The 21,552-nt window shown below is 43.2% G+C and overlaps 1 protein-coding gene across 1 annotated transcript; it reads left to right on the top strand.

Moving 5' to 3' along the window:
- Window positions 1–529: 529 nt before the first annotated feature.
- LOC142257653 (high affinity immunoglobulin gamma Fc receptor I-like) lies at window positions 530–8,424 on the top strand. Its single transcript, XM_075329789.1, has 5 exons — window positions 530–569; window positions 881–901; window positions 3,267–3,518; window positions 5,675–5,935; window positions 7,678–8,424. The coding sequence occupies exons 1-5, from the start codon at window positions 530–532 to the stop codon at window positions 7,938–7,940; spliced, it is 837 nt and encodes a 278-aa protein (XP_075185904.1). The 3' UTR covers window positions 7,941–8,424.
- The last annotated feature ends 13,128 nt before the right edge of the window (window positions 8,425–21,552 follow it).

Here is a 21,552-nt window from a genome sequence, read left to right as displayed (position 1 = left end):
AAACTGTAATATTTAGAATTTTATTCCTAATTCTATAACTATTCTTAAATATTAAAATTATTATTAATAATATTAAGAATAATAATTAATATTATGAAAATTGTATTCCTAATTCTATAACTATTCTTAAATATTATTATTATTATTATTATTATTATTATTTAAGAATAGTTATAGAATTAGGAATAAAATTCTCATAATAATTTAAAAATTGTTTATGTATATTTAAAGAAAAATACCCATATCTGCTTATAGAATTATAACTTTTAGCAATGTAACTAATATCTTCGATGTAAGCTTCTTTTATTTTGTACCATGTAGGTGTACTTAAAGTGGAACCTGATACTCAACCAAAAGTATCAAGTTTTTGCTCTTATTTTATTGCTAGTGATCCCCTCATTATTCATTCTTTTGTCTTTTAAAAATCCACCATATTGTTCCAAAAATATGGGCCTTTTTATTCTGTGCTAATATACAAGGGGGCGTTGCATACATTCTCTGTGGGTGTGTCTTTAGTTTGCTGTGTACAATGAACCTTAGAGCCGTGCCCCTTTTAAAGACTATAGAAAGTAAGCACTAAATCTATAGGTCCATATCTCTAAAACCATATGGTGGATTTAAAAAAATTAAAACTGACCAACTCGGGGAAGCAGTGGGAATAAAATAAGGTCAAAAACTGGTCCCTTATAACCTGGTCACACTCCTCCTTTACAGTATTTGTCATTATCATATTAACAATTTAGATGTACTTTTAACATTTCAACTATTTCTGAGTTTTGGGGATGATAAATACCAATTTATGTTTTAATAATTTTGAATGTGGATTGTACAAGGACCATGCTGTACGACATCATTAAACATTTTCTCTTCTAATTTATAGTGTTTGCCATCATAAATGCAGGTAAGTTACTTACATTGTGTTTTTGAAAAAACGTTTTGAACAAGTAATTTCACTCTGTATCTCACTATATAAATATTATATAACTAAACTTTAATATATATTGCTGTTGTTACTATTATTAATTTTTAATGACTTCAACTCAATCTCGTGCCACGGCAACTTGGATGAACGCTCTGGAGCAAGATCGATCTTGCGAAAGCCTAGATCAGTCCACTAGGGTCTTCTCCACTGTCATCTTGATTGGTCGTCGTCTTCACCTTGTTCCGTCTATTTTTCCGACCATGCTTTCATTTAAATATATATATATTCTCATCATATAATATCTACCGTATTTTCCGGCATATAAGATGACTTTTGAACGCCTGAAAATCTTCTCAAACATGGGGGTCGTCTTATACGCCGTGTGTCATCTTAATCGGCGGTGCACGCTGCTGCATGAGCTCATTGTTTAGTAATGCCCTCCTACCGGTCCCCTTCTTACACACATTAAACATTATTCTCACCTCTCCTCCATACCCGCAGGGCCTTTAGCTTCTTCTGGCAGACCACAAGGCACATAGACCCCTCCATGATAGCATCCTGTACACAAGGCCATCGCTGCCATCATGGCTTTACTACAGTTGAATGCTTTGCAGTGCCATAAAGCATTCAACTGCAGTAAAGTGCTGACAGTAACGGCGGCGGCCCCGTGTACAGGACGCAATCATGGAGGAGTCTATGGGTTTGTGGTCCACAAGAAACACTCCTCCTTGATCGAATCCCATACATAGGTCCGCTGCTGACAGCGCTTTACTGCAGTTAAATGCTTTACGGCACTACAAAACATTCAACTGCAGTAAAGTCATGACGGCAGACAGCAGACCTGTGCATCGGACGCTATTATGGAGGGGTCTATGTGACTTGCGGTCTACAAAAAGCAGCTGAGGTCACTGCGGGAACGGAGGAGAGGTGAGAATAATGGTTTTTGTGTGTAAACAGCATAATAGGGGACAAGAAAGGGACCGGTAAGAGGGCATTACTAAACAATGGGCTCATTACTACAAGGTGGGGGACAAGGATGGGCACATTACTAAACAATGGGCTCATTACTGCAGGGGACATAACTAAACAATGGGCACATTACTCGGGTCGGCTTATACTCGTATATATGGTATATCACAAACTCTATATTTTAACTGGAAAAGTTGGGGGTCGTCTTATTCGCCCAGTCATCTTATATGCCAGAAAATACAATATATGTTAAAACTTTCTGGATTAGTTTCCAGTAAGCTACCATAGACATACTAGCCTGGAAGAGTAAAGGCCCCGTCACACTAAGCAACATCGCTAGCAACATCGCTGCTAACGAACAACTTTTGTGACGTTGCTAGCGATGTTGCTGTGTGTGACATCCAGCAACAACCTGGCCCCTGCTGTGAGGTCGTTGGTTGTTGCTGAATGTCCTGGGCCATTTTTTAGTTGTTGCTGTCCCGCTGTGAAGCACAAATCGCTGTGTGTGACAGCGAGACAGCAACAACTAATGTGCAGGCAGCAGGAGCCGGCTTCTGCGGAGGCTGGTAACCAATGTAAACATCGGGTAACCAAGAAGCCCTGTCCTTGGTTACCCGATATTTACCTTTGTTACCAGCCTCCTCCGCTCTCACTGTCAGTGCCGGCTCCTGCTCTGTGCACATGTAGCTGCAGGACACATCGGGTAATTAACCCGATGTGTGCTGTAACTAGGAGAGCAGGGAGCCAGCGCTAAGCATTGTGCGCTGCTCCCTGCTCTGTGCACATGTAGCTGCAGCACACATCGGGTAATTAACCCGATGTGTGCTGTAACTAGGAGAGCAGGGAGCCAGCGCTCAGTGTGCGCTGCTCCCTGCTCTCTGCACGTGTAGCTCCATGCGCTGGTAACCAAGGTAAATATCGGGTTGGTTACCCGATATTTACCTTAGTTACCAAGCGCAGCATCTTCCACGCGGCGCTGGGGGCTGGTCACTGGTTGCTGGTGAGCTCACCAGCAACTCGTGTAGCGACGCTCCAGCGATCCCTGCCAGGTCAGGGTGCTGGTGGGATCGCTGGAGCGTCGCAGTGTGATATCTCACCAGCAACCTCCTAGCAACTTACCAGCGATCCCTATCATTGTTGGGATCGCTGGTAAGTTGCTTAGTGTGACTGGACCTTTAGTGCTGAGCACTTTCCTTTTCACACTGTTTGTGTTCAAGTACAATGTCTTGTACTTGATCCACTAGTACATTGTCTGGCCGGTGTGTTTAGTTAATTTATTCCTTTCTTTTCTTTTTTGTCTGCCATTTCAGACAGGCATTGTACTATAAGATATTAAAATAGTCCATAACCATTCTTTCTCTATGGGGTTTTGTAGGACATTCATCCAGACCAGTGGTGACCTTCACGCCGAATGTAAAAAAGATATTTACTACTGAATCCTTATCAATGATGTGTGACGTGGGCTCTGGTGAACAGAAAGATCAGAAGTATGACTGGTTCAAAACTGGGACACATGTACATACCGGTAAAACGTACGCCATAAACTCTGCTGAAACTTCACACAGCGGAAGTTACCAATGTTTCTCGAAACATGCAAGTGATTCTCATAGACTGGATGTCAGTAACGGTGAGTACAATGGAGATAGATCTGATTATTTACATATACATTATGGTGTTATGACAAACCAATGCCACCTAGGTATAGACTTAGCAGCCACCAACATTCACTTTTGCTGTAGATTTTATTTACCTAACCACAACCTTAACCGCTTAAGGACCAAAAGATTTTTTTTTTACCATTTTTTGTGTTTTCTTTTTTTTCCCTCCCCTGATACCTAGAGCCATAACATTTTTTTATTTTCCATTGATAAAGCCTTGCGATGGATTGTGAGGGATGAGTTGTAGTTTTGAACGAAACCATACATTTTATCATATGATCTAACGGTAAGTAATATAGAATTCATTTTAATATCAAACTTACCTAGCACTGTGATTCTCCAGAACAGTCTGATTATGTACTGTAGATACCAAACATGTATAGTTTTTGTTTTTTATTTTAGATGTTGAAAAAACATTCTGAAATTTTGGAAAAAAAAAATCTTGCTTGTGTCGCAACTTTCTGAGAGCCGTAACGTTTTCAATTCTTGCAATTTGTGGCTGTATGACGACATTTTGATTAATATTATTTGGGGTCTATACAAGGTTTTGAGTGTCTATTATTACATTTTCTGTTCTGTTGCGGCAGCTAAAAAACTGCAATTTTTAGCTGCCGCAACTTGATATTTTTTTTCACTTTATGCTGTTCGCCAATAAGATTATTTTATTTTACAATTTGATAGTTCACACAATTTTGAAAGCAAAATATGTGTGTTTTTTTAAAGCAAAAAATATTTTCAATTTACACTTTTTTTGTTGTTTTTCATTTTTTATTTTTTTTTTTACTTTTTACTGTTTTTACTAGTAGGGACTTAAAGCTGTGATCATCCGATCACTTGTGCTGTATAGAACAGAGCATTAGTATCAGGACCGCTCTGTACAGCAAAAATCATGTTCTATGAATGTCACTCACAGCCGAGACGCACAGGAAGTACATAATGACAATCATGGATCATCAGCTGACCCTCGGATGTCATGAAAACCGATCGGTACCTTAAGATCAAGTCAAGGGAGCGCCGATAGGAGCAGGCAATTGCGCTCTCTCCACCGACACACTTTAAATCCCATTGTCAGAAACTAATGGAGTGATTTGATTGGTTAATAGCCACCAGCTAATCTCCAATCCAACCACATCTGGGACAGGCACTTGTCAGATCAGCCGTCAGGTGCAGATAAACTTGGGATAAATTGGGAAATGACCAATGTCTACATAACAAGAGTCATGCATTAATTAAATAGTAATCAGTCACAAGTTGAAAAGTGACCAGTGTTTGTTCATTATTATTAGTGTTTGTTCATATTATTCCCTTGAATAATATTTTTTTTTTCTTTTTTTAAAATTAATCCTACCATTTCAGAGAGATGAATCTTTTTATGTAGTGCTATTTTTATGTTCTGTACTAATGGGTGTGGCTCACAGGGTAATTATGCAAAGCAGCCTAAAGACATGCCCCCGAGGATCCTGAGAGACATAGCTTCATAATAGAGACCAGAAAATCCTGATGTTGGATTTAAAGAAAAAAATAAGTGCTAAAACTTGACAATTTTGACCATTTGACATGTCTATAATATACTATATAATATACAGTGTGTAATATATATATATATATATATATATATATATATGTAGTACTAAAAACAATTGTGTTTACATAACACTGCCTCATAGGTTATAATAACCCCTTAAACACTGGGTACTTATTTGTCCAGTGATAATGCCTGTGAGAGCTTATTTTTAGAAGGGCAAGTTGTAGTTTTCCAGACACCGTTCATTTAATATGCAATATACTGGAAAACTGACATAAATGACCATGTGTCTTCAACATTGTTCGCAAATCGATATGATGTTGGACAAGAAACCAGAAGTTGTATGAACAAGTACTGGTTACTTGTACCATCTCATGCATGCCTTTGTGCAACTGGGTTATTACAAGGACAATATCAACATTTTATTTCGCTTGTTAATTTTTTTGAGGGTAGACCCTTCAATTCCTTGGAACAGGCTAAAGATTGGCTTTGAGGCAACTATACCATGTCCGACTTCAGAAAATGTCTACGTTTTTGTAATATATTTATAAAAATAATTCTCTATGTGAAAATATAATAAAATGTTGTGTTCTGCTTCAGGCTGGGTCATCTTGCAGACACCCAACTATGTTTATGAAGGAGATAACCTGACACTGAGATGTCATCACTATCCTGGATACACCGCCGGACAGACCATATTTTACAAAGATAACACGGTCATTCAAAACTGGGGCTATAATGATCATTTTCACATCCCAAGGGTGAACATGGAAATGATTGGGAAATACCAATGTACAAAACAAGTAAAACATAACCTGATATATTATAACCATGGAGATGAAGAATCTATATTAGTTCGCGGTAAGTCCATTGATTGTCTTTCAGGACATGTAATTGAATTTCTGTGCCTTACTTAAGTTTGGGTCAGGAGACCGGTGGCAAGTCCACAGATCGCGATTGATATTTGGGCCGTTAAACTTGGATGTGAAAATTCAACCGGTACATGTTAGGTCCGTTTCTTCACGTGCCGAAGACACGGGCACACGTAGACGCATTAAAATCAATGGGTCTGCGCACACGTGCGTGTTTTGCTATTGGACTGTGTGTACGTGTGGAGCATACGTGTGCCCATGTGCTCCACACGTAGACATGTCCATTTTTCTCCGGCATCATGGGTGTCACACGGGGCCCGCACACGGACCGCACGGATGTGATTCGTTTGACACGCACCGGAGAAAACACATGTGTTGTAAAAAAAAAAAAAATATCTATACTCGCCTTCTCCAGCACTGCCATCTCTTCTGCTGCTGTTATTTGCCTCCGACTCCCGCTCATTATGATCATTGAATATTCACTCCACTGCGGGCATAAGCAGCAGCAGTGAAGAGTCGGCAGGGCGGGAGACAGAGGATCAGCACCACGGACAGCAACGCCAGGGATAGGTGAGGAGAAAGTTCCCCTTCTCCGTGTGTTATCACAGATAACACACGGAGAACACACGTTATGCCATTAAAACGGCATACGGAGGACAATACACACCTTTGACACGTCTGTGAAAAACGTGCACGATTTTCTCGGATGTGTGAAGGAGGCCTTAGACAAAGCTTAAATAATGTCCCTTTTCAAATGCTTCATGTGTACCAGTCTTTAGGACACTAATTTAGAACAATTTAGGATTGGGTAACAAATTAATATCTTGTTAAATATTGATAGTATTTTAGGAGTTTTTTTAAAAAAAAAAAGAAAAAAAAAGTTCTGTCCTCTATATTTTGCATTGTTTATGTTACTGAGTAAATATTGAATTTTAGGATTGCTGCCCGCCATTAGATGTTCTGCTTTGAAGAGGCTACTTGCATATTTAAATTCCCAACAGAGCATTGCACGGCTTATAAGTCTCCTTACTTTGGCTTGACTTAAGCATGCATTACACGCTGCAACATCGCTACCGATATATCGCCGGGTCACGTCGTTAGTGACGCACATCCGGCGCCGATAGCAACATCGCAGCGTGTGACACCAAGGAGCGACGATCAAAGATCGCAAAATCATTCAAAAACGGTGATCGTTGACACGTCGCTCCTTTCCTTAATATAGTTGTTTGGGCACTAGCGATGTTGTTCGTCGTTCCTGCGGTATCACACATTGCTATGTGTGACACCGCATGAACGACGAACATCTCCTTACCTGCATCCACTGGCAATGAGGAAGGAAGGAGGTGGGCGGGATGTTACGTCCCGCTCATTTCTTTCCTTCTGCTTCTATTGGGCGGCCGCTTAGTGACGCTGCAGTGACATCGCTATGACTCTGAACGCACCTCCCCCTTGAGGGAGGGATTGTTTGGCGGTCACAGAGACGTCGCTGCACAGGTATGTGCGTGTGATGCTGGCGATAATGTTTGCTACAGCAGCGAGCACCAAATGTCGCACGTATGACGGGGTGGATGCTATCGCACTCGACATAGCTAGCAAGTGCTAGTGATGTCGCAGCGTGTAAAGCGGCCTTTAGACTATTATTTCTGGTTGCAATAATCTCTTAAATATCCTGATTTCTATAACAAAAAATCCCAGAATCAGTAAAGTCTTGTCATCACTGTTCCTCTCTAGACCTGTTCACAACTCCAAAAATAAAAGTGATCCAAAACCCAACTTCAAAAGAAAACATGACCCTAAGATGCGAGACAAGTCTCCATTCCTCCAGACAGAATGAAGAACTACAATTTGCTTTCTATAAAGCAGGGCAAATCCTACAAAAATTCAGCAGCGATGATATCTGTAACATCTACGTTGTCCAGCCAGAGGATTTTGGAGAATACTCATGTGAAGTGAAAACTGAAGATGGCGGCGTAATGAAGAGAAGTGAAGAGTGAATAATCAAGAGAAAGCGAATATAGGAACCGCGTATATGTTCTATGTGTGACAACTTCTTATCTTCCTGATTTATTCTTATTATTTCAGATTTAGTGTTATATCTAAGACTTATGTGCCCAAAATGGAAAGAAAATTGCAAAATTAGCCAACACAGTATTGATTGAGCAACTCATTGAACAAAACTGGGCTCCAACGTCTATGAATAAGGAGACCCTTGAATACTGAAGGAAATGGCAACTAAATTCACCAAAAATAAAGTTTCCTCTTCTTCATGTGGCCATATTCATTAGGAAAAGTACCCATGTGGAGGAGATGAAGTACATAAAATAAAAATGGCCCAATGGAGAAGCTGAAATGTTACCCGTATATGAAGTTGTTAACTTGAACCAAGCCAACTCTTGGTTCAAGAAATGTGTAGATTGATGATGGATTGGACCAAGCAGAGCTTCCAAAAATAAGTGTCATATTTATGGTAATCAAACAATGGAAATTATTTTCCTGTAGGCCGCTGCAGGACCCACATAGAGATCAAATAATGAAAATGAAGAAATGGTTAATCTCCTGCACCGCCACACAGGCCAGACTATGTAGATCAAATATGATTTATTGGTCAACGAGTTTCAAAGCCCTCAAAGACTTCTTCATCAAGACCATTTTATACCTATATGTCCTGATGAAAAAGCCCTTGAGGGCTTTGAAACGCGTTGACCAATAAATCGTAATTGATCTACATTGTCTGTACTGTGGCAGCGGCACAGGAGATTGACCCTTTATTCATTCCCATTGTTTTATCTCCACGTGGGTTCTACAGCGGCCTACAGGTGTTTGTGCAGGTCACAACCACCATAACCATAGGATGTGAGCCTCTGAGTTTTTCTCTTTAAATTTCTAATTTAATAAGACCCTATTTGCGTGATTTCTCTTTCCAGCTCCTATTTAATGTCTATATAAAAGTGTAAGAAAACTCTTTGGTGTGGACATGTTATGTTATAAATAAAGGGTTTAATTTGAAAGTCAATTTTAATCAATAGATCTTAGAATAATATTTTACACAATTTGATGTATTTTTAAAATAATGTCTTTGTGCTGAGATAATCTTATAAATGTGCCCCTGCTGTGTACTGTGTAATGGTTGTGTCCGACCATACAGGGACATGGTCTGATCATACCACATCTCCTGGGCAGGGGAAGACGCAAAAGAGAGTATACAGATAGCACAGCATGGGATGGTATCTGAGCATTTCCCTGGCTGTTTTTCAAAAAATATTTTACCTCCGAGAAACAATCCCAAGCTGTAATTCCTTCCTCCCTGGCCCAAGAGACGTGGTATTGTCGCGGGCGGCGGGGCGCTGCGCTCGCTAACGCTCGGGTCCAGCGCTGCTGCTGCTTGGTGGCTTGAGCGGTGGGCCGGATCTGTGGACTCGAGTGGCGCTCCTCACCCGTGAGTGAAAAGGGGGTTGGTTTGTTTTGGGGATTTAGTCCGTGACGCCACCCACGGGTTGTGGTGAAGATGGGCACCACCGGTGACGGAGATCCCGGGAGTGATGTTAGGGAGCAGCTGGGATGTTGTTTTCCCCCTCCGTGGGTAGGGGTTGGTGGTCCCGGGGCCCGGTGGTGAGACGGGGAGGCAGGGTAGGTGAGGTGCAGGGTTGCAGGGACAGCACGGCGCGGTGCCGGATGGCACGGGTGTACTCACTCAGCAAAAGAGGCACAAAGTCTCCGGTAAACCAAAGGGCTGGATGGACGGGTCCCGCTGCCGGCTGCTGTGTCCCTCTCCAGACAGGTGATGGCAGCTGTCTTTCCCTGCACCTTTGTGTACTATATTGACTACGATGGGTCCCCAATGGTAGTCCGCTTCCCGGTGTATGGATGCCGGAGGAGCCCGTTTTGCCAGCAGGCACTGGCCCTTGGATTTCTAGCCGTTGGCGGTGGCTGTGTATCCTCACGGTGTGAGCGGTTGCCTTCTAACGGGACTTGGTTGTTAGGGAACCCCGGGGGGTTCCTGTCACATTCGGATTTGACTGTTGACGGCGACTCCAAGCCTAGTTGGGGTCAACAGGGGTCAACAGGAGTCAACAGGCCCTGCCTGTGTGTGCTAGCTTCACTTCGCTCCCCGGTCGGTACCGGCGGGCCACCGCCCGACCCCGGTCCTACGGTTCCGCATTGATCCACCACTCCTGCAGATGGCCACCACCATCTGCCAACCTTGCTGTCAGTGCCTGGGCCACAAACCCAGACACTCTCCGTTTCACTCCTCTCACTTCAACCTCCAAGACTAATCTCCCTGTTTTTCCTGTCTCCAGGCCTGTGAACTCCTCGGTGGGTGGGGCCAACCACCTTGCTCCGCCCCACCTGGTGTGGACATCAGACCCTGGAGGGGGGCAACAAGGGTTTTGTGTTTGGCTAATGTAACTGTCTGGGGAGTGGGGGGGAGTGTGTGTTACCTGTGACGACCTGGCTAGTCCAGGGCACCACAGTATGATCACAATGTATTCTGTGCATGATCAGAAACAGCCATTACACAGTACACCGCAGGGACACATTTATAAGATTATCTCAGCACAGGAACATTTTTTTTTAAATCCATCCAATTGTGGAAATTATTAATACACTAAGATCTATTGATTTAAAATCAAATTTAAAATGAACGTTGTTTGTGGGAAAACCCCTTTAAGTTCTTTTAAATTTTGCATTTTTCTTTTATTTTTAAGTAAGAATTTCAAGTAAAATATAAATTGCAGGCAACCCAATAATTTAATAGGGACAATAATGGAATCAACATTTTAACTTTCCAAAGTAAAGTCACGTTGCTTCACATATCACTTTGTATTCTTATTTGCTTGTCCCATATTAGCGTCAAAAATAATAAAAAAAATGTTTTCAATATTTGTGGTAATTTATTCCATTAAATATGTCTTAATTGTCTGGTAGATGCTGGATCCAACTCCTTACCATGATGCTGTGGTTGCACACGCGCCGCTCTTTGAGTTAATTTCTTACAGTTCTAGATCAGCCGGATAGGTGTGCTCATATTTTTTGGAACACTCGTACAACAAAATGAGAAAATCTGTGCATGCATACCTATGTGTCCATTCACAGCAGCTATGGCTACATGTCTGGATACATCTGTTTGTAGATAAGTGTGGGTCCAAGTGGTGCATCTGCAGAACAGATCAGTGAACCTGTCATGGTTTGGTTAATGTTTGCCGATAATCCCACTGTAAACTGAACAGCTTGATGAATATATTCAAACACCATTGAATTCAATAGAAGGCAAAATGTATGTGTTATTAAGGGCTGGGGGCTGGAGAGGTTTAAAGTTGACAGCTGGCGGCTGGTATTCTCAGGCTGGGGAGTCCTATGGTTATTGTCCCCCCCACCTAGAAATAGCAGCCTGCAGCTGCTCAAAATTGCTGCATCCATTAGATGCGACAATCCCGGCATGTTACCTGGTTCATCCCGATTGTCCTGGTGCAATGGCAGTCAGTAACATAAGGGGTTAATGGCAGCTCACATCTGCAACTAAGCCCTAGATTGGTAATGGGAGGTGTTTATGTAATACAAACACCGGAAAAAAAACAAAAACCTTTATGTCAAATACAATACAAAAAAACCCACCATCTTTTACCCCCAAAACACTCGGGTCTGACGTAATCCATACAAGGTCCCACAATGATCTCCGCAGCCACACCATGCGGTTATGTTTTGTGCCCGTGCACTGTGAGTTCAGTATGTAGCAGAGCAGAGGATCATCATGGCATCTCATGTGGATTACGTTGGAACTGGGTGTTTGGGGTTAATCAATTGTATTTTTTTTCAAATAAATCATTTCGGTGTCCAACTGCTAATCTGTGTACTTCAGTGTCCCAGGCCTCATTGACCCATATGCCGTACAGCAAGACCTGTTCCGCTGCTCCATTGCCTTCCTCCATGCTGCTCACTATGACCTATGACTTTTGAAATTCCACCTCATGATGATCTATGACCGTCAAAGTAGAGGCAGCCGTGTTCATTACTTTGTAATTAAACTTAATTTCAAGGCAATTTTTCCCCTTCCCAACCTAATAGAATTTTGTGTACTATTCATACCCTAAACCTATCTAATGGGTCTTTATCTGATTCATCATTAATACAAATATATTACGCTCTCTGTGGTTCCCTGAGAAAAGTGCTACATCTGGACCGAAAGGGGAAGTAAGTGACTTTGTCAAGTACAGTTTTCTTTTGAGGTGAGAAGTAATCGGAAAACCACAAATGTATTTATTTTTTCTTAATTTGCGAATATTTTTACATACAAATGAATCAGAGAAACATTTATTGCTATGAAAGATAAACCAAATTCATTCTAACACCCAAAAAAGGGACACTCAATGTATTATGGGAAGTTTCTAAATCAGTGGAGGTTCAACACTCTGAACGCTCACTGATTTTCCTTTAATGTGTGAATCAGTGCTGCAGAAGACAAAAAGGCGCAAATGGTTTCTCATCTTACAGGCATGAGAAATAAAAGTGTACTAGGATACACTCACCTCTGGGGGTTGTGAAGCACACAACCACCGTAACAGTATAATCCACGTGGGCTGCCACGTACCCAGCAGTAGCAATAGAGAAAGGAAAGGGTTAACCGCGCTGCCATGGAGAAATGCAGGAGATGAATCCAAGGGTTAATGTTCGTGATTATTTTTTTTTCAACGGGTTTCAGAGTTATTATTGACTCCTTCATCAGAAGTAAAAATCCACTGATGGGAAGGCCGAAAAGTTGTTATTCAGGTTTCCCATGGACTTAAATTGTGCATCGAATATTCGCAAATAGTCAAATAGCAGCCATCTATTTGTTGAATATTTGCGAAGCCGAATATTTGTGGTATTCGATCATCATGTTAATTATTATTAACAGCTCCCCCCATCACTAATCTGTAGGGGAAAAGAAATAAACACAAACACTATAAAAATCCTTTTCTTTTTAGAGTACAAAAAAACACCCTCTGTCACCTCTTTATTAACCCAAAAACACCCAGGTCTGACATAATTCACACGAGGATGCCAGGATTTAATAATCACTGTGTGAATGAATGAATGGCTTCAGGCAGAGACTGAGTGAGCTGCGCGATCAGCGATGATGTCACTCAGGTCACAGCTGGAGGTTCCCACGGTCCTCCACATCTGACTGCAAATAACTTGAGTGAGGTCACCATGCATTAGCTATGTCACCATGATCACTTCTTCTTGATTATTTGTACACAGATTCTGAAAAAACTCAGCAGGAGGTTATTCCAAACAAGATATTCTGTGCCGATCAGGGCTCATGATCCAATTTGTATTGAATCACATGAAGGATCTGCACAAATCTGCTAAACATCTGACTATCAACAACATGAATGACTCTTGGCTACAAAAAAGCCTCCAGACCAGACTCCATTGATTTCCCCCCCGTAAAAAAAAATCACTCTTTCCATTTAGTTTACCACCATACTGCCGTTCATTATCTATTGAACCTGCCCATGACCTCTGAAAGTGTCTCCTGCCAGTGCTAGATTAATCAATTTTGGGTCTATCCTAAAAAACATCAGTCTGTACAGTCAAGTTAACTCAATGACACCACAAATTGAATATTTAAGCTGCTGGGTTTTAGTGCACCAGTTGTTTCGTTTTTTTATTCCCCACATGGAAAAGTATTACTTTGTATGGGCTTCTTTTTTTACCTGTACATGGTTGCTTGTAAAATGGAGAGACATTTAAAAGACTTAAGGCTGCTTTACACCAGGCAATCTATTGTGCGATAGATCGTCGGTGTCACGGTTTTTGTGACGCACATCCGGCATCGCTGGTGATGCCGGCCTGTGTGACACCTCCTAGCGATGCAGTATCGCTCACAAATCGTGATTCGTGTACTGCTCGCTAGGTTCCATAATATCGTTTAATTTAGTTGTTCATCGTTTCCGGGGTAGCACACGTCGCTCCGTGTGACACCCCGGGAACGATGAACAGCAGCTCACCTGCGTCACGCGGCCGCCGCCGACTATGTGAAGAAAGGAGATGGGCGGGATGTTTAAGTCCCGCTCATCTCCGCCCCTCCGCTTCCATTGGCCGGCGGCTGTGTGACGTCGCTGTGACACTGAACGTCCCTCCCACTCCAGGAAGTGGACGTTCGCTGCCCACAGCGAGGTTGCACGACAGGTATGCATGTGTGACGGGGGTTACCGACTTTGTGCGCCACGAGCAGCGATTTGCCCATGACGCAAAAAGGATGGGGGCAGGTACGATCGATTGTGAAATTGCACAATCGGTCGTACAGTGTAAAGCAGCCTTTATTCTCTGGTTAAATTTTTATTCCTTAATATTCTTTCAAAGCTTATGACCAGGAAGAATTGTCAGGAATGATTTCCAGTTGCTCTTGCTAACCCCGCCCTACAGTCACCAGAACACTTCCTTTGTGTTCCTCCACTGACCTACAGAGAAAATAGTTCTCCACCCATAGTACCAAAGTACCTGTCGGGTTGGGACAGCACAGAGAACCAGTAATTTTATCACTGAGACTGTAGCCGTAGGATATGGTGTTCGAGCAGCTCGCCTGCCTAGGGGTGACACAATAGCAGTGTCATTTAGTATTTAGTGTACTCACTATGTAAACACTATGGATAACATTGTCACTTATTAGCATCCTTGCTAGTTATGTATGGTGCTGTCCCTTATTATATAATGTCCTTTTTTGTTATATATAGCACCGTCTCTTATATAGTGTATTTTTGTTATCTTTGTTACTTACACTCTCTTTATTTACTTTATATATTAACTGTACTACCCGGCTTCGCCCGAGTTAATAAGTGCTGTTAACAAAATAGAATGTATTAATAAAAATGTATTCTGGACACAAAAATCACAAAACAAATAGATAGAAATGTAATTATAATCTCTGTCTCCCCCTCTGTATATATCTCTCGGTCTCTCTCTCTATCTCTTTGTTTGTCTGTCTCTTTCCCTGTCTGTCTCTGACTGTTTCTGTCTCTTTCTCCATCTGTCTCAATCTCTTTCCCTGTCTATCTATCTCTGTCACTTTCCCTGTCTGTCTCTTTCTCTGTGTCTGTCTTTTTACCTGTCTTTGTCTGTCTCTTACCCTGTGTGTCTGTTTCTTACCCGGTCTGTGTCTCTCTTACCCTGTCTGTGTCTCTCTCTTTCCCTGGCTGCATCGTGACACGCCAACATTCCATATAAGGCCGGTTTCACACATCCGGCTTTTTGCCGTTTTGCCGGATGCGGCACTGTCCTGTACAGTTAATACAGTACAGTGACAGCGCTGTAATTTTCGGGTCACATGCGCCGGTCACATGACAGCATGTGACCAGCGCTTGTTGCGCTGTCATTGTACTGTATTAACTGTACGGGACAGTGCCGCATCTGGCAAAACGGCAAAAAGCCGGATGTGTGAAACCGGCCTAAGGGTGTGGCTGCGCATTCTTCTGAAGTTCTGGCTGCACTGTGGTTCCCAGCTCCATTCGCTTTAATGGAGGCAGGTTTTTTGGTGAATAACTGTAAAGAGCGGGGTTAAAATTTCCCCTCAAAACATAGCCTATGAAGCTCTCGGGGTCCAGAAGTGTGAGTGCGCAAAATTTTGTGGCTATAGCTGCAACGGTGCAGATGCCAATCCCGGACACACACATACACACACACACACACGCAAGGTTTCAACAGGGCAGAACAGGTTGGGAGGTACATCCTAGGGGTAGCTCACTAAATCTTTGTGGAAGACCGTACAGCGTGCGCATGCCCTAGGAGCAGTCCCTGAGGACCTGTGACACACACACTAGCCACGGGAAGAATAAGCCACGTGGATGACAGTAGGGACACCGGGCACCATGGGGAGAGCCGCCCTGCGCAGGGGAGATTGAAGAGTGGAGGGACGCCAGCGTTACAATGCTCATCCACTTCTCCAATAGTGGATATGAATGCACAAGAGCTGCCAACATTGTCAGTATATCACGTATTTTCTCATCCTGGCCGAGTAAACCCTATAATACGCTTTTCTCCCGTTTGTCGGATCCGGCGTGCTCCTGGATGTGTGAAAGCGCCCTTAAGGCCACTTTACACAGATCTGTGGTTGCATTGAAATCATGGACATATTGTTCCATTTGTACACAGCCACAAACCTGGCACTGATTGTCCACAATTTCACTGCAACCACAGATTTATCTCTGTGTGTGTAAAGTGGCCTTTACTCTCCAATAACAGAATACATGGTTTGTGATGGTGATTTTAACCTCCAAACTACTTTAGAGATTCACACTGAAAACATGTGTCGCGGGCAGAGGGGCCGCGCTCGCTACGCTCGGGTCCGGGGGTGCTGCTGCTCGGTGGCTCGAGTAGCGCTCCTCGCCCACGAGTGAAAAGGGGGTCGTTTGTTTTGGGAGATAGTTTGTGATGCCACCCATGGGTCGTGGTGATAATGGGCACCACCGCTGCTGATGACGGGGATACAGGGAGCGATGGTAGGGAGCAGGTAGGATGTTGGTTCCCCCTCCGTGGGTAGGGGTTGGTGATTCCGGGGCCCGGATGGTGATACGAGGAGGCAGGAAGGCACTCACTCAGGCACAGATGCACAGAGTCTCTGGTAAACCAAACGGCTTGATGGACGGGTCCCACAGCCGGCTGCAGTGTCTTTGCTCTCCCCGGACAGGTTGATGGTGGCTGTCTTTCCCTGCACCGCTGTGAATGTATTGACTCCGATGGTTTCCCACTGGTAGTCCGCTCCCTGGCGTGTATGTATCGAAGGAGCCCGTTTTGCCCGTAGCCGCTGGCCCTTGGATCTCTAGCCTATGGCGGTGGCTTTTTATCCTCACTGTGTGGACGGTTGCCTTCTGTCGGGTCTTGGGTGTTAGGGAACCCTGGGGGTTCCGGTCACTCTTGGATGTGACCGTTGTCGGTGGCTACTAGCCTAGTCGGGGTCCGATGGCCCTGCCATTGTGCTTGGTACAAGTCTGCTCCCCGCCCGTCCCCAGTCCTACTGTTCCGTTGACAGGCCCTGCCTGTGTGCTTAGCTTCACTCCATTCCCCGGTTCGGTACCGGCGGCCCACCGCCCGACCCCGGTCCTACGGTTCCACAGAGATCCATTAACTCCTGCAGACGGCCACCACTGTCTGCCAACCTTCTGTCTCCTCACTTTCACTACCTCCAGGCCTGTGAACTCCTCCAAATTGTATCTAAACACTTTGCACTATTCCTATATATGTGCTATAGTGGATAAAAGTGTATTTCACATATTATCTTTCTCTCTTACAGTTGCAAAACAGATTAAAGGAGTTTACTCCAATAATATGATCATATCTTTATTTATCCTGTGTCTGTGTGGGTTTCCTCTGGGATCTCCAAAGACCCTCCAGTGAATTATGTTTAGATGCTTCTGTCTCTTTTCAACAAGACACACCCCACAGCAGGGGGTTTCCCTAACTAAGATCATACCAGTTTCAGGAGTTTTTTCTAATTAAATATATAGTGTCTATGTTAGATCCTGACTGTATATTATGTTATACACTACAATAATTATAGGCATCTTGATTTGCCCCACTAAATGTACTTATAAGTCCGATATGACGGTAGAACTAAAACTCCTAATGAGTGGACCATGATTCTTAGTGGACCATGATTCTTAGTGGACCATGATTCTTAGTGGACCATGATTCTTAGTGGACCATGATTCTTAGTGGACCATGATTCTTAGTGGACCATGATTCTTAGTGGACCATGATTCTTAGTGGACCATGATTCTTAGTGTTAGCAAAACCCCCTGCTGTGGGGTGTGTTCATACTAGCTAACCGTTTAGATGCTGCTGTCGAAAAGAGACAGCAGCATTTAAACGTCACCCACTGTAGGATCCTTAACAGCACGGTCAGGAAGCACAGTGGGTCCCTCTCTCCCTACCTGTGTATGTCTTTGGAGTGTGGGGGAAACCGGAGATCCCGGAGGAAACCCACGCAAGCACAGGGAGAACATACAAACTCCTTGCAGATGTTGTCCTTGGTTGGATTTGAACCCAGGATTCCAACTCCACAAAGCCCAGTGCTATCCACTGAGCTACTGTGCCGCCCTAACTAGATGCTGTTTGTTTCTTCTATATAACATCAAACTTGTCTAAGGTGGGATTTGAATTCAGCATAACATGCTTACTAAAACAAAGACACCCACATGGGGAGAACATACAGCCTCATTGCAGATGTCATCCTTAGTGGGATTTGAACCCAGGAGTTCAATTCAGTCTGACTCAGCATAGACCACTGAGCCACCATGCCACAGGGATTATATGCTGTTGGTTCCCTCCATATAATGTCAAAGAAATAACCACAATTGTTTTTAGTCATCAACAGTGCAATTTGAACCCAGGACTTCAGTGTAACAAACCATGAAAACTAACTACTGAGCCACCATGGTGTCTTCAAGAGCTGCTGTTTATTTCTGCTATATGATGTCAAAGAAAGAAGAAAATTTGCTTCTAACAGGAGGATTTGAACCCTAGACCTCAGAAATTCTCCAAAAATACTGGCATTAACCCCTGAGTCGCATAAGATGAGTTTGTTTTTCTTCTGTATAGAACAAGTGATGAAACCACCACCAAGTCAAAGATTGTTTAAGTTCTTTGACTTAATGACCGTTGAAGCCAGGACCTCACTAAGGCCGGTTTCACACATCCGGCTTTTCGCCGGTTTGCCGGATCCAGCGCTCTCCCGTACAGACAATACAGTACAGTGACAGCGCTGTAACTTCCGGGTCACAGGCGCCGGTCACATGACAGCATGTGACCGGCGCTTGTTGCGCTGTCACTGTAGTCACTGTATGGGAGAGCGCCGGATCCGGCAAACCGGCGAAATGCCGGATGTGTGAAACCGGCCTAAAACATCACTATTAATAAACCCAAGATAGAGATTTTTGGATATTAAATCCATCATCTTTTGTTTTTCAAACTTTTTAATTGTTGTACTTGGTAGGATTAGAACACAGGACTCCAGCATTGACAACATGGTAAGTGCTCAACCACTGAGCCACCAATGGTTCTGCTTAACTATATAGACTGAGTGTGACCAGAGCCTAAGAAAGCTGTGAGGCGAGAGGGTTGGATTAAACTCGGGCGGCTTCTCAGGGAGGGCAGCACCGGAGCAGACTAATTAATCAGTTGTGTTGTAGGACGGTGTCCATCACTTGTTAGAGGAAGACTTGTCAGTACTGAGGACTCAGGAGGCAACAGAAGCTTGTGCTTGTAGTTACCTGGAGCTTCCTGACATCAGACCATTATGGAAATCAGCAACACGAGGAGCGAATAACAGCATGAATGTAAGTAACGGCTTCAGGATTTTATCTACTCATCTTTTTTCCACATGTGTTATTGATGCTGTGGTTTTTGCCCCTTTGTCAGGTTTTTCATAAAGTTTTTTTGATACTTCATGGTATTTGGCTTTGACAAAACTTTATTGACACAGACATGAGCAGATCACATAAGGATTTTACCTGCATCTAATGCAAATTTATGGGTAAAATCCACAGGTGAAGCTCAGGAACCACAGAGAGATAATTGTAGATTTCAGGCCCTGCAGGTCAGGATTCAGTGCAGCAAATGGAGGTTTCTACAAATCCATTTTCTGTGCCGGGACTTTAATTGCTGCTGTTGTTCGTGTGGTGCAGATGTAACGGGGTGCCGGGGGTGCCTCGGGGGTTGTAGTCGTGGCCCCTCTGCGTGACAGGCTAACCCCCGGCCCCGCCGTCACTATTGGGACAGGGGATTGTTTTGCGGGGCAGAGTGTGGATGAAGGAAGCACGTTGACAGACGCAGGAAGATTCTGCAGGCGGGCATCAGTTGAACCAAACGGCATTTTATTGCACATAGTTTCACAACAGGCTCAATGCACGAATCTTGTAACAAGCAATCACAATTCCTGCCGGGGAAAAACTGCTCCTGTCTTCTCTTCTCAGGGGACCTTGCCCGGCTACTTCTAGTCTTCTGCACCCGGGCTCCCGCTCCGGCTACCGCAGATTTGACCCACACAACTCTGCTTCACCAACTAGGACACTTTCTTTCTCCTTTCTTTTGCTAGCTGCCACCATAGCTCCCACACTCTGCCCCCGTTGCTCCTTCTCCCCCATCCCGGACTCGACTAACTCAAACTCAACCTTTCTTCCCTACAGCACTCTCTCTCCCTCCCCCAAGCTGCCGGCTCCACCTCTCTCCTACACTGTTTCTATGGGGACAGCCGTCCCACCAGGCCACTAGGGGGGGGGGGGAACCCACTAATACAGTAAAAACACAATTTATCATTAACATTAATAGCTTTATCTACCCCCAGCGTGGGGTATCTTCAGGGGGGGAAAAGTACTCCTCTTTGTAAGGGGCCCGTCCACCCCTTACACAGATACAAAGTGTGAAAATCTCATTGTGTGAACGTAGCTTGAAATGTGATTTTAAGATACAATTAATACCCCATATAACATCTGATATCCGACATTTTCCTCATATTTACACAGTAGTTATATGAAAATCTCTGCTTCATATTAATCAAAACTTCTAGACTTGGTATATGTTGTATATCTTCTTATAAAGAGTCATATTGAGCATGCTGGTATGACCTGTATATAATTATATCAGTACAGCTGGTATAACCTGAGCATTTCCTATATAATTATATATCCGTATACAGAAAGTATAACCTGGGTATCGTCATAATATATATATATATATATATATATATGTGCGTGTTGCATGGAATTTATTCTGCATGTGGGGATATAATAAGGTGCAATTGTAACACCAAGCAGGAAAAGTCATGGAATGATAGAAAGACTTGGTGCTGATGTGTAATTGATGATAAATGACAAATTGTTCAAAACATTTGGCTTTATTAGGTATGTGGTGTAGATGCCATGTGAAGAATTCCCATTGATCATCTGAGGAATGTTCAGTCGTGCTGGGGCTATAAATCATCAAGATCCGCTGCTGGCAGCTCACTTTGATGTCCCAGATGTAGCACAAGCAACCCGTGGCTCAGCATTCTCTTTTTATATATATATATATATATATATATATATATATATATATATATATAAAAAAAGTCTTCTGGGATACTATGGTGAAATTGCTGTAGAATTGGTACGATCACTCAATCAATACTAGACACCGTACATTTTGCCATCCCACTTCATAATCTCAGGAGTAGGCCGGTGTAAAGCTCTCACTTGAAGGCCTCTTCATGGCATTACCCTCATAGTATCTGATTAGAAGAATCGCAGATACTGATCCATTCTGGATCGTAAGGGAAATTAGATATCCTATCACATACTGCAGCTAAGACATTGCACATTGTCTGTACGACATTAGACTATGAACCAGACGCCCAGATACTGGTGACCCACTGACCTCACTCCAGCATTGTGAAAAGCAAGATAGCAATGAGTCTGGACCAGAGGTCTATTCTCTTCAGTCAGGAGTGTTGCTTTTGTCATGGACATGAAGATAGCCAGATATTGATCAGGAGACCATACGGACCATAGGTTGAAGAGGCCTTCAGGAGGGAATTTTACCATTAAGGGTTTTTTTAGACGCTGCGACATTGCTATATTGTCGGGGTCACGTCGT

The sequence above is a fragment of the Anomaloglossus baeobatrachus genome, chromosome 12 (genome assembly GCF_048569485.1).
Source record: "Anomaloglossus baeobatrachus isolate aAnoBae1 chromosome 12, aAnoBae1.hap1, whole genome shotgun sequence".
Taxonomy (NCBI): domain Eukaryota; kingdom Metazoa; phylum Chordata; class Amphibia; order Anura; family Aromobatidae; genus Anomaloglossus; species Anomaloglossus baeobatrachus.
Note: the sequence above shows the minus strand (reverse complement) of the source record. Positions and strands in the feature narration are given on the sequence as shown.

What these genes read in the sequence shown, in the direction of transcription:
- LOC142257653 (XM_075329789.1), top strand. Translation starts at nt 530, where the DNA reads ATGAACCTTAGAGCCGTGCCCCTTTTAAAGACTATAGAAA. An exon ending in CCTTTTAAAGACTATAGAAA is followed by an intron (nt 570 to 880) that starts GTAAGCACTAAA and finishes TCTAATTTATAG; the next exon opens with TGTTTGCCATCATAAATGCA. An exon ending in AGAATCTATATTAGTTCGCG is followed by an intron (nt 5,936 to 7,677) that starts GTAAGTCCATTG and finishes GTTCCTCTCTAG; the next exon opens with ACCTGTTCACAACTCCAAAA.